The following is a 13,726-nucleotide window of genomic DNA, read 5'->3' as shown; positions in this document are numbered from 1 at the left end:
CGAGCTTGCCGCAGAGAGAAAGAGTGTGAAGGGAAAAGAGACAGCAGTCAGAGCACACGACAACAACACTCATTTGCAAGGACAGGGCAGACGCTGGGACAGGACAGAAAGCATAGGACGTGCAGAGATGAATGCAGAAGCTCTCATGAGATGCAGGAAACGTATGAAGGTGCAAGAAAAGAGCTGTTTCGTACAAGATCTGAAATTTCTTGCAACATAAAGTTGTGCAGTGAGGGGATTTGATAAATGTTCCGACTGCTGAAAGTGCTGCATGCGCAGGCTGAAGTCCTGCAGGGAATTAAAAATGTGGATGTCAATGAGAGCCAGGTGAGGGTTGCAGTGCAGAGGGAGGAAAGAAAAAGGAAACAGGATGAGGAAAGAAAAAAGAGGAGGATGGGGGGAGAGAAAAGTGGGTCAGAGCTTGTGATTGTGATAGCGGTGGTTTGAAGTGAGTGGGGGTGGGGCGGCGATGGTGGGTGGAGAGGACGAGGGTATATTTAGCCAGAGTAAGGATAGACGTAGTTGTGCTAGAATGGGACTGGGGATGTTGAGGGGGATGAGGGACCAGTGCCACCAGGAAGTAATATAGGAGGAGTGACAGGTCATCGGGAGCAACCCTGACGTCACCGTGAGACAAAGACAAAGTGAGGGAAATGACGGGGACATGCAGGGATGGAGACAGACATCTGTCATTACTACTGCAGGTCTGTCACACATGCTCTTACCAAGCCTGTGGGAAATTGGTGGAAAGTAATGACATTTATTTGCTCAAATAGCATATTTGACACCATCCATCCATTATCTTGACCACGTACACTGTTCAGTTGACATTGGGTGAGAGACGGGGTACACAATGGATACCCTATCTGAGGGCCAACACAGAGACACATACACAGACGGACCATCATTCACACTCACAGTTTAGAGTCACCAGTTAACCGAACATGTACGTGTTTGGACTGTGGGAGGAAACAAGCAAACTAAGCAGATTAATCTTCTTAAAGACCAAAAGTAAAAGCACTCCACCAAGTACACAATGTATTTTAAACGATACGTATTATGGTAATTATGCCAAATTTTTGCAGTATTTGATTAAAAAAATTATTATTAAAACCACTAAATGGTATTATTCTTGTGGCTCATATGTGTATATTGTCCTTTAAGAGTACTGTTGTTTTTCTGTAAAGGTTCGCGTCTGCAGTATTTTCAACACAACCTAAATCCTAAATGACAATAAACAGATCTCATCTGTCACAACATCAAACATTCATGACTACGAAAGCAGCAAAGTTAAAAAAAAAAAAAAAAAAAAACAATCCTTCAACAGGCAACAACTGCGTTTTGGCCACTTGAGGGCAGCAACACTGAGATAACCACTGTCTCTTTTGAGCTGATTGACCAAGTTGTTAGCAAACATTTGCTTGTGTGCACATCCAGCTGTTGTGGGGCAACACCAGCATTGCTCTATAGGTCATGTTTAACTGCTAAATGCTGCACTAGATTCACCAGCTGGTTGCAACTGTGTCTGTCTGTCTGGTGCTGAGCCGGTTGTGTGTAGTGAGTTTCTGAGCTTTATCGGTGAAAACAGTGAGCTAAAAGACTAAAGTAGAGCAGTAGAGACAACGTCTGTAGGTTCCTCACTATGTGCAGCCTATGTCATAACATAGCAGGATTATACAGGATGCAATCAAAAATTTTACAAGTGTGGCATTGGGTACTTTTAATTAGCTAAAGGGCCTGAATGCTTCCTCCATTACTGCATGAAACAGAGAGAGAGAAAAAAAACCTAGTGCCATCGCTGTTTGTGAGATAGATACAATTGCTCAGTGTTAGACACTAAACCATTTTAAGGGCTCGAATAAACACGCCTCTAATTCTTCTTGATTACTGCTACTGCTAAAACTCACTGAGCCAAAACTGTCTCATCAGCTGGGTCCATCCATCCATCCATCCTCCTCCTCCTCCTCCTCGTCCTCCTCCTTTCGTGTTCTCTTGACATATTAATGTCATCCGCCGCTCTAGATTGAGGGCAGTACACGTGAGCAGAGGGAATCTTCTGAAACCAAAGCCTTGGAGGGCGATTGCTGGCCAAGGGCCTCATCTGGCCACATTTAAACCCACTGAGCATATTAGGGAAGTGGAGCAGCAGTGGAGAGGGAAAGCGAGCAAAGTGTTTCAATTCTATTCCGTCAAATGTAAACCATTACTAATAGAATAGAATAAAAGTGTCCATTTGTTTTTTAAAGTGTGCATTTGTTTTGTCTGGTTATATGTAATTTATGATATAATTATTGCCATGAAATCAGTTCTAGTCGCTCAGAACATTTTGTATTTAACTCTGATCTAGTACGTTTTTCATCAGCTCATCAAAGTCCATTTTGATTTATGTTTGTCTTAATTATTAATTCGAGTAAAAGGGGAAGGATGGTTTTAACCACACATTTTCCGCCCTACAAGTGACAAAACCAACTGCTAATATTGAAAAGGCAAATGTCTAATTTTGACAAGACAACCATGCAAACGCGTCTGAAAATCTTATTGAGTGACACCTGTCCACAAAATACATCAAGAGGTGTCATCAGCCGTCACATCGCAACTGGAAATGGCACCTACTCTATGTCTGCACGTGGGTGACATCCTATACTGTAAACAAGGATGTTTCCTACATTTAGAAATACATTTATTTTCAAATGTTAAAAATCTTTTAAGCTCATTCTTCTGGTTAACTCTGCAGACAATAATAGTTTTCTGCCTCTTGTATGTTATTTAGGATGTGATGAAGATTAGCAAGAATCTTCCCACGGATAAAAAAGTAATTGCTAACATGGGTATTAGCACATTTTCTGGTAGTCTTGACCACTGTCGTGCCTCTGTGATTAAACTTGTTGCTGCCAATTTCATAAACTGACCCGTTTTAATAGGATTTTAAGGCTTACACTCCTGAACCCTGCACGACATCCCTTCACTTTTATGGACACACACAAACACATGACAACAAAGCGTGTAAATGTGTGAGACACTCACGTGACATCTCCAGCATAGTGGCGAATGCGGAAGTGTTTCTGAAAGTCCATGGTTTTGTCAGTGGGGCTGAGCTGAAAGCGGAGAGAAAAAGATGTGTGGGCACAAGCAACGGTGAAGTATAAACAGTTTTTTCCATCAGAGGTACATTACAAACAGTTAGAGGGTGTAGAGATGCCAGCTTTAGAAGAAGAAATGATGCTGCAATCTGGACCTTCTGCTGTTAGAATCTCATGATGTGTGAATAATCACTGACCGCACAAAAGTGGAGAAACTCTGCTCTCTACTGACAGCGAAGCTAAACTGCACATGTAAAAAAGACTTTCTTTTCTTTTCTTTTTTTTTTACATGTAAAAATAAATTAGGGCACTGTTGAAATTGCAAACTAATACCTAATATTGGTTAATATTTTAGCAAATTTTTAAAATTTAACACTTTATTCCCCCCAAAAAAAGCACATTCCTTTTTACTGTTTTTCTCAGGTTACTGCTGAGTATTTCAAAAGGTTTTGTTTCTGTACAGTAGCTTCACATTGTGAGTGGAGAGTGTTTCTGAGAGTTGAGGAGCTTAGAGAACTTGATAACAAATAAAACTACTTATAAAAAGGTCAAATTTAATCGGTTATTATTCTTCATATCGTTTTTGATTGCTTTGAATTCGGTAAGTATGATGAAGTCTGGCGGGCGTGTGGGGCTCCATTCTCACCTTTCGGGAGGTGTAGTGGGGGTGCTGGGCCAGTTTGGTGTTCATGCTCTCGAGGCAGACCGTGTCTGTGACATTACCAACGGTGAGACAAGCTTCATCCAAAATGGAGAGGATCCCTTTGTGTTGCTGCTCCACAAGATCAACAATGATCTGGTTGTTGAAGTAATTGATCTGCAAACAAAGTACGACCACTTTTTAGGGATAAAGTGACCTTGTACTACTTGTGTTTTCCTGGCGAATTAGGGCAAATATTGTATTTACAGCCCGTAGTTTTGTACACTTGTCATTTTTGTGCAATCACAGGATGTGAGTAAAGTATCAACCACAGCTTAAACACTTATTCTGCATTACCAAACAAGTAGAGAAAAAAAACCATTTGGTTTTTCTTCAATGCATCCGGAAATATTTCATGAAGTACTTAACAGTCGTTTGTGCAAGTAGTTGGTTATTAATTCCTAATCATGTAAAGTTTAATAGTTAACTATGTCAGTTCTGAGCCTGCTGCTGTCAACTGCAAGCCCTCAAATGTCCCTCGTCTTCATGTGTTACTGTTTGTTTGTTTGTTTGTTTGTTTGTTTGTTTGTTTGTTTGTTTGTGTTTCTCTCACATGCTGCCAGGTGATGCCCTCTCTCTCGTATTCGCTCTGTTCCTGTTGGAGGATCAGCTCAATGAAAAGCTGCTGCAGCTTCTCGTTGCAGTAGTTGATGCAGAACTGTTCAAAACTGGCCGGCAACAGAGGAACACACGCTTGAGCAACAATGTCAACGGCAACAGATAACAACAACGACAACAACAAACAGATCATTAGACCACACGCCCACCTGTTGTTGTCGAAGATCTCAAAGCCGTAGATATCCAGCACACCAATGACCGTGTTTTTCCCGTGAAGGACAGGGTTGTAGTTTTTCACTTCGATGACACTGTTGATGCGGCCGACAATCCAGGCAAACAGTCTCTCGTAGAGAGCCTACGGCATGGAAAGAAGTGTTAGCGGAGCCGCAGATTGACATAGTGTGACAACTGTAAAAATTAGATACAGAACATAGAAAAGCACGTTGCTGCATCCTGCACGTTGGAAAAGGATTCATCTTCAAAAACCACGAATCTAATCCTCATTAGCACGGTTGTCAAAGCACACAGGACATTTTTTTGCGGCACCTTGGCAAAAGCGTCCCGTCCGAAGCAGGCTTCCTGCTCCGTGTGACCTTTCTCGATGACCTCGCCACCCCCCGTGGCCACGGTTCTGTACAGCAGGCTCTTACTGACGCTCTCTGGATCTGTGTCCAACAGCTCAGAGATGTGGTTCAAAGCTTCAAGGCCCTGAATGTAAACGCTCTCACCATCACTGTCAAACTGTATGTTACCCTGAAAAATACCGCATTGAATTTCACATGTAGGAAAACAATCCTCATTTCTTTTATTTGATGTCTTTATATCAGCCACGGCGTATCTTACCAACAGTAGAATGGAGGAGAGAATCTGATAAACTGAATTAATCTCCTCTTTTGAGAATCCAATCACCCCCAGCGCGCTCATCACAACTTTGTGGCTTGAGCGATCATTGTTAGAAGTCTGAAATAAGAAGAGAAAAACTGCAGGTAGTAAACGTGAAGTCTATTAAATACATTTTAAGGAAAAAAAATGCAGTTTCAGCCAATGCTTAAAAAAGCACAACCGTTCAAATTCTGTCATACACCTGTTTTTCAAATTGGATTAGTTTGTCCCAACTCTCCAACCACCAAAGTGAAGATTTTAAACTCACAGCGGTTGCAGCTCCCTCTCTGGTATAGACATAAGCTGCAGGATCGTTCTGTAGATGAAATGACTGCAGCATTTCGTCAGAGCCTCCGCGCAGTAACTGTTAAAACAACAAATACACCAAGTTGATTGTGTAATTCTGAAGCTGTTTTTTTTTTAAATTCATTTTACACTGTGGTGCGACGATGGTTAAGTTGGACAAGAGCGAGCAGTGAATGAGTTGTATCTTGGTTGTAGTTTTCGTGGATTAGATTAGAGGTTACCTGATAAAACGAGTGGAAGTTCCTCTCCCCCTCTTGCTGCTGGACCACTCTGGACTTGAACATGGAAACAGATCATTGAACCATCACTCAGACAATTATTCTATGATCACTAAGTTTGTTTCACGAGTTACATCTACCTAAAAAAAAAAAAAACTAAACTAAAAGACAAATTACACAAATTACTCAAAATATATAGCTTAAGGTGCTCAAATGGCAGCATTTCTATTTAAAGATGCCATCTTAGACTAAATGACATCAATTACAGTATTGGTCTGTATATGAGACCGTATTTTTGTCTGGAAATTAGGTTTAAAAAGTGGAGGGTTGTAATCAATTCCATGCACACATCAGCTGTAATGGGTTTTTTGTATAATCTTCTCAGATATCTGCCGTCTAATAATGGAACAACTGTCAGTTGCTGACCTAGAATTGTAATACAGGTTAGCAGCATTTCTCACTGAGGCACAGCCACAGGTGTGTGAGTATTTTAGGCAACATATTAAGACAGATCACAGAACTCCAAAAGGGTCGAAGCAGAAGAAAAAGCAAAAGCAACAGTATGAACACATAATGAAACTTGTCATGTGGCCTCGCTGGAGGAAGACAGGTACTTCCCTGCTTCACTTGTGTGAAAACCAATGTTGTTACACAGCTCAAAATACTTCCAATCTCCACTGAGGCCAGTACCCACACTCATAGCCTGGCAAAGCAGGAAAAATTAACAATTTCTTAACAAAATGATCACCTGCTGTTTATCTGAGGGTTCCAGTATCTCAGTGTGAGTTTTTCCAGAGACAAACCCACTGTACGGTCGGTGTCACCAGTTGTGTGACTACAGCAGCACCACACCGATGGCTGCCGGAGGAGCCGCATGGCTTAGAAACAGTGTGGTTATTTTTTTGCCCCCTGAGAAGGAACCATAGCTTCATCCTTCACACGGGCTCTGAGTGCCAGACGGTTCTTTAACAGAGCGGATAAATACAGCAGCATCCAGTGCCCCCAGGTGAGCCATTCATTAACACACAGCAGCAGCAGCAGCAGCAGCAGCAGCAGCACAGACACATCTATTCATGGATGTTCCCTCACACCTCTTTGTTATCACCTCATGAAACATTCATATTCAGGAGAAAAGATGTAATTTGAAAACTAAATGAGCGAAACTCTTCTGTAGAGATGGGCTCATTAGGCTCCATCGAACTTCTTTATGTTTGTTTTTCCACAACCTGTGAAGATCCCCCCCCCTCCCCCCCCTCACCTTCTCCAGCAGGTAGTTGTTGATGTGCCCTCCGGTGGGATCGCCGTTGAAGTTGAAGTTGATGTCCATGTACTTGCCGAAGCGGCTGGAATTGTCGTTGCGATTTGTTTTGGCGTTCCCAAAGGCCTCCAGCACACAGTTGGACTTGAGCAGCACATTCTTCACACTGATTTGTCACGTTGTGGCAAACGGTGATGGAAACGTGTGGGAAACAGCCACGAGGGGAGGTGAAAATGGGGGTGAAATGATTTATGATAACATCAGTTTCTCATGATCCAATTGTTTATTTGTGTCATGAAAAAACCCGTCACATCAACGCTGAAGTTCACACTAATGAACCCTGTGATATAACTCATGAGTGCCTCAATAATATCTCACCTCTCCACCTCCGCCCTCTGGCTGGGGTTTGTGATGGCTGCAATGTACTGCATGATGTATTTACTGGCTTCTGTTTTTCCTGCCCCGCTTTCACCTGAGGAGATGTCACAACATATAGTAGATGACAAAAAAAAAACATACATATTAATTGTTGGATCACAGAATAAACTTACAGACACGTACGGGGTATTTTGCATAACTACGATTGCAAGCGGCATCAACACAGACACTACGTCAACACTGTGAAGCAGAGAACTTGTCTAGATGAAAAAAATGTGTCATTTGATTGGTTTTATATGAAAATAGTTTATGTTTTTTAATAAACAGTTTCATTCATTGCAGGGTGATTATATTTAGAGCATCGTGAGGGTTTCTGCATAAATTGGTCATTAAATGTGATTCACAGGTCACAGATATCATATGTTTTTCCACCATCACTTTGAATTTTTACATTTTGTGTTCAATAACTAGTCGTGGAAGATCACGACTGTTTTTTTTTTTTATTACCTTAGAAATATTGGGTTTGTTGAAACGGTATTTGTGACATTTCGTGGTCAATCTATGCAAAAAAACAAAAAAATAATAACAAACAGAAAATTGCAAGTAGTGGCATTACTTGTTCGTGCAACTGTATACATAGAAAGAATTTATAGAAAATATTGAGAATTTGTCAAAAAAAAAATTCTATTGAATATATATATGTGTGGTTAAAGAACGTGGGCTGTGTTTTGTGGAAACATTGATGTTACTCTTAAGTAGCATTTTTTTTTTTAAACTTTAACATTTTAATGAGCTATAATTGTGCGTCTAATTAAAGCAAAGAGTGAGAAGCAAAGCAACCGAGATTCACAAAACGTCTTCAAATAGTTCAGTATCATAATTAGCTCACTTGTTTGTTTAGCGGAGATGTTCCTGTAACTACAGACTGGGTCAACAGACGCTACTGCTGAACTGATTAGCAAATGATTGATTCTTTAATTCATTAAACAAATATGAATTAGCAGCAGTTTTGACATATGATGTCATTCCAAAGCAATAATAGCAGGTCCTCATATGTTCACGTCATGTTGTTAAACCGTGCACACTGGACACACTAACACTTAACCACTAAATGCCCACAGTCACACACACTGCACCTGGATCTAGGCCATTCTCACATTGTCCATGTTTTTTTTTCCGGGGATTTTTGTTCTATGTTATTTGTCACTTCATATTGTCTGTATTGTTGCTCCTTGAACATGTCCTTGACAGCAACCATTGACTGGATCAAATTGCTTGTATGTGTTACCACACTTTGCCAATAAATCTGACTCTGAATGTGACATGACGTAAAGTCCACTTTAAAGCAAACACTGTATAAGTACTTCAACTTAAATAAATGATTTTCTGCTCAAGTGGAACTTCTGCTTCTGTTGTCGTAGTTTATTCAGGCGAGTACTTGCACCTTTAATTTGAGTTTTGACTTTGTCTACCACATTTGGGTAGACTTCTGGACTGATGCGTGTTGACTGTGACAAGCTGAGTCTTTTGTATCATACTACAACGTACTCATTGTATCCAGGAAACAACAAAGTATTTCTGACCCCATCAACAAAGATAACTTTATTAAATGGGGAAACCTGTCCCTCAAAGGTGTTTTCTGTCCAAACATAGTGCTGCTTTGTCTGGTTTATTAACTTCTTCTTGTCATATTATCAGGGTTAGGAACGTTTACGAATCTTCTGAAACGTGTTGTTTTTGACCTGTTTTTTAATTGAAGCTTTGAGAAATTCATGGTAATGTTGAAACATCAGCCTTAGGAATAAAGTCTGCACGGCAGAACCAGCAATGTATTCTTGCTACTTTCCAAGTGCTTCTGTCGTTTCTTTGGTGCTGTCAGTGCTGTCAGAGGGTTTGGCTCCTCAGGATCCTTGAAAACACTGATAAAGGAGGAGGACCAGTGACCTGAGACATCCGTTTTATTCATCCCCGCTGTCTGATATATCATGTAGACTTTGCACTTTTAGAGATGGATGACACAGAAATGTATCAAACTAAATTTAAAACATATTGAATTCGAGTAATTTTACTATTTATTGTCATACATCGACCTTTGTCTTGCTATATACACATCTCTACAGTCTGGTGATGGTGCTATGTCTGCTTCAGTGCACTGGAAGAAATGACACCTTTGTATACTGCTTTGTTTATACCAAAAGTGGTGTCACATTTATTAAAAACGGGGCAGGAAGTTCACACCTACAGATAGCAAGACCGTAGTTCACAGGAGCGTGAAAAGAGGCAAACCTGATATAACGATGCAGGTGTCTTTGGCCCGTCTCTTCATGGCCTTGTAGGCAGCATCAGACACCGCGTACAGGTGGGGAGGGTTTTCATACAGCTCCCGGCCCCGGTACGTTTCAATGGTCTCTGTCCCGTAGATGTCCATCTGTCTGTATGGGTTAACGGAGACGACCACTTCTCCGATGTAGGTGTAGATACGACCCTTCTCAAACCTGTGCACACAAAAGAAAGTCATGTATTAAACTGCTACTATTCACATTAGAATTACACACATTGGGACCTTTACTGGAACTTCATTTTTTATTTATTTTTTTGTGTAGTTATATATGGAATATGACTGAGAAGGCGACATCTCTAAACAACTAAACTTACTTTTATAAAAAGACATTTAAAAAAAGACATCTGTGACAGTTTCACTCCTCTAACACCAACTATAATGAGCAAACACCTATGTCATATGTAGCTAACAGGAAGTGACACAACTGTGTGAACACACCGAAAGCAGGAAATGAAACTTGTGGTTCAAAGGGCGTCACAGCTTTGAGTAACCTCATGTAGGGGACTTAAGTGCTAACATGTCAAAAGGGTAAACGGACCTTCTAAATGAAATTGTACTTTTTTTGCCTTAATAAGACAGTGTGGTGACAGAGTTGGTGTCTAAGCGTCACACTGGTCAACATGTCCCGAGTGAGCCTGATTAATCTGAACCTTCACAGCAGGTGCATTGGTGGGAACATAAGCTGTGTCACGGTTTGGGATTGATCCTCTAAAGTGCCCATCTATAGAGCTAACACACAATATCCACAGCGGTATGACAGTGTCATCAGCAAAACTCCCCAGAAAAATATCGTAGTGTCCACATCTTTACAACTTGATTATATTCCTTATCATAATGCCACAACAGGCTGTGCTCATTTCTCAGAGATATAGTACCTGAAATTGCACAATACTTAAGTAGCTGTACATTGTCATTTCCCATCGCTAATAACAAGATTGAAACAAGGCGAGTGCTAATTCTTGTCAACTCTCTCAAGAAATATTATGTTCTGCTAAACATTTATTCCACGAAATCTCAGAATGAAACCATGACAATTTGTCCCTTTGAGTATTCGGTTGCCAGACAGCAGCTCAAAGATGATGGCACAAACTACAGAGGTTTAAATGTATCGTTTTAAGAATGAAATGAGGAACCAGGAACTGATCCACCAGACCTGAGGATCAAAGATGGCTGATCTACCAACTGGTTGGACCAAAGAAAGTAACTGGAAAGGGACTGAACTATCTCCACTGACCAGTGTTATATACACTTGTTTTACAGCAAAGCCAAACGTGGAATTCCAAATACTTTGGTTAATTAGGAGTTCCTGAAAGCACCATCAGGGTTGGTCTTTGGAAAGCTTGATTTGGGACCCAAGGTATATCTGAGGGTGTCAGCCTTTTCAGTATTAGGGGGGAAACCTAATACTGATGCAGTGAAATCGAGAATGTAGCACAACACGCTAGCAGATATTTGAATATTTGCTGCGGCACATTACTTTATTTATTAACTTCTTTTTTTAGTTACAAGACCAAAAATCAAAAGAAGAAGTCAAACTGAAATTTGGAGTTTTTAAAATTTGTATCAGTTTTGCACAACAGACAACTACGGCCACTGTTTACAGGCTTCACATGTACAGGCAACGAGCAGAGCAAACCTTTAAGAAGTGCTGCATGTCTGTTGTTGTTATCTGACACAAGGTAAAAATAAAATACTAGCAGATTGTAAAATTGCGACTATGAAACATAATGTCTAAACAAAAATTGAAATACATGTAAATTTCTTGCACCAAAACTATCACCCATCCATCATCTGTAGCCGTTTATCCTGGTCGGGGTCAGGGGGGACCCATCCCAGCTGTCACTGGGCAAGAGGGGCGGTCCACCCTGGACAGGTCTCCAGTCCATCTCAGAGCCAACACAGCCAACACACATAGGTGTGTGATCAGCCATTCACACTCACATCTACGTACAATTTAGAGTTATCAATAAACCTAACATGGGTGGGAGGAAACCAGAGTACTCGGAGGAAACCCACACAATTACGGGGAGAACATGCAGACTCTTCATAGAAAGGCAGGGGCCACAGCCGGTTTCGACCTGGGGTCTTTCTAGCTGTGAGGCAGCGCTAACTACTCCATCACAGTGCTGCCCACCAAAACTATGAATTCTGGATTGTTTAAAAGACCCAGATGTTGAACCAACATGTAAAATCTGTCGTGGCAACAGACATGAAATGATAGAACACCTAAGACAAGCATCATCCCTCGCAATCAAACACGATGCTCCACAGCCCAGAGCCTGGGACCAGCAGCGTAAAGGGAAATGTGTCCATGTGTGTTAAAGGAAAATATGAAACACAAAGTGAAGAACAAACTGTGCAAAAGCAGAAACAGAAATACAAACACAGCCTCTTGCACACGCAAACAGCTGTGCACACAGGTTCTGTAAATATCAGTACATGCTTTTGCTTTGCTACCAGGCAAGTCTGATCAGGCTGTGTGCTGACACTCTGGCTACATGTATTATTTGCAAATGATGGCAAACAGACATCAAGCCAGATGAACTATCTGAAGAATGTTAGTGCCATCTGCTGTGCATACATTGGCTGAGGCAGTGTGAATCATTTTATTTAAATTCAAAGCATTTATGATATTTTCCTTTACACAAAGGTCTCCAGGTGACCGCTGAGCACAACTGTGATTCCTCACAGTTGGAATTGAGGACCAGGTGTCCCCGTGAAGAGACACAGGGGAAGCGAGAATGTTCCAGGAAAAAGAACAGTTTGGACTAAGAGACAACAAGGGTAAAAGTCGTGAAAACACTTACACGCGAAGGAGGAGAGAGGCTGAAGTTTGATTATCAGCACAGGTTTAATGAGAGCCAGTGTGGTGATGTTCACACGCCAAAGAGCCAAGAGCGAGCGGGAAAGTCAAGATGGTAGTTACATGTATGTCTCTGAATATGACAGCTATTAGTGTGTGGCTTTTAAAATGTCCTACCAAGATCTCAACTTGATAATTCAGTACTGTTGTGGGAAAGTACACGATTTATACATGTGACTGTCCGTCCGTTTTAACATGACTGTTTACTAAATTATCTTACTTATTTTACATTCATTCAAAAGATTTTACAGGCAGTTAAACAAAGACTTGAACCACTATAGTGGTTTTCTTCATATAGGAAGTATGTACTGTGTTTAACACAAGCTTCTCTGACACCCCAGCTGCTACCACCTCTCTCTCTCCCCTTCCTCATCACTGACTGAACACCAGGCCTTACCTCAGCTTCAGATTCTCCATAAACTGCTCCATCTTCACCTCATCCAGGAGCACAAAGTCTGACTTCCCAAATTCCAGGCCCTCCAGCTCTGCCATGCCTGCCTGTAGTCGCCGAAAAAACACACTCAAAAATAAAAGACGGGCAGGACGCAGAGGAACTAGAAAGCAGCTCAATGAGGAAGAAAAAGAAGTATGGTCGACTTCTGGGCCCCGGTTGAGAGCTTGTGTGTGTGTGCGTGTGTGTGTGTCGTGTGGGCGTGCTCTTTGGTGAAATTCAGGGTGTGCTTACTCTAGATCTGCGCTTTACAAGCTACAGCACGTCATCCTTTCAGTCACCCTGTGCTCTCATGCTCTGTATAAATAGCGGCGGTCTATCTTTAAAAACTCATACCACTCCTGCATCCTCCTCTTGTCTCTTCCTGCCACAAAGCCTGCGAGTCTCTAAACTGTCACCAAATAGTGTGACTCTCTCTACAACCACCCAGTTGTTGTTCACGCTTGTGTTCGCTTGAGCACTTTATGTATCTTTTCTTCCCAGAAACAGGAACCCACGTTTGACCTAGTGCCAGACAAGAGCAGTTGACCTTGCAATTTTGAGGGTAGAAAAGGGGCCTTTATCTGCTGGGAAGGATCGTGGGCATTTCCTTTCTTAACTTGGCATAAGGGAGCACAACTTGTCCCTTTGGGTATTTGCTCAAAGCAGGACCGAGCTGGGACTTTGAAAGCTCTGAAAGCTTGTGAATGCT

The 13,726-nt window shown here is 41.5% G+C and overlaps 1 protein-coding gene across 4 annotated transcripts in view; it reads right to left on the bottom strand.

Moving 5' to 3' along the window:
* The window catches only part of myo1g (myosin IG), a 44,471-nt gene extending 31,253 nt beyond the window's left edge, over positions 1-13,218 (bottom strand). For 2 of the 4 annotated variants that reach the window (XR_010913555.1, XM_067495528.1), the window contains exons 1-12: positions 12,982-13,218; positions 9,667-9,875; positions 7,381-7,474; positions 7,003-7,168; positions 5,748-5,801; positions 5,489-5,584; positions 5,182-5,298; positions 4,885-5,091; positions 4,548-4,693; positions 4,334-4,448; positions 3,727-3,897; positions 3,025-3,095 (exon numbers count right to left, since the gene is read on the bottom strand). Coding sequence is in view for 3 of the 4 variants with exons in the window: in XM_067495528.1 (XP_067351629.1) it covers positions 3,025-3,095; positions 3,727-3,897; positions 4,334-4,448; positions 4,548-4,693; positions 4,885-5,091; positions 5,182-5,298; positions 5,489-5,584; positions 5,748-5,801; positions 7,003-7,168; positions 7,381-7,474; positions 9,667-9,875; positions 12,982-13,076 (1,541 nt within the window). In the remaining variant the exon portion in view is untranslated. Of the gene's footprint in view, positions 1-3,024; positions 3,096-3,726; positions 3,898-4,333; positions 4,449-4,547; positions 4,694-4,884; positions 5,092-5,181; positions 5,299-5,488; positions 5,585-5,747; positions 5,802-7,002; positions 7,169-7,380; positions 7,475-9,666; positions 9,876-12,981 lie in introns of those variants that run through there. The other 2 variants (XM_067495484.1, XM_067495517.1) reach the window with 2 other exon arrangements.
* Between the last annotated feature and the right edge of the window lie 508 nt (positions 13,219-13,726).

Source organism: Channa argus, chromosome 1 (assembly GCF_033026475.1).
Source record: "Channa argus isolate prfri chromosome 1, Channa argus male v1.0, whole genome shotgun sequence".
Lineage (NCBI taxonomy): Eukaryota > Metazoa > Chordata > Actinopteri > Anabantiformes > Channidae > Channa > Channa argus.
This window is presented reverse-complemented; position numbering and strand designations above follow the sequence as displayed.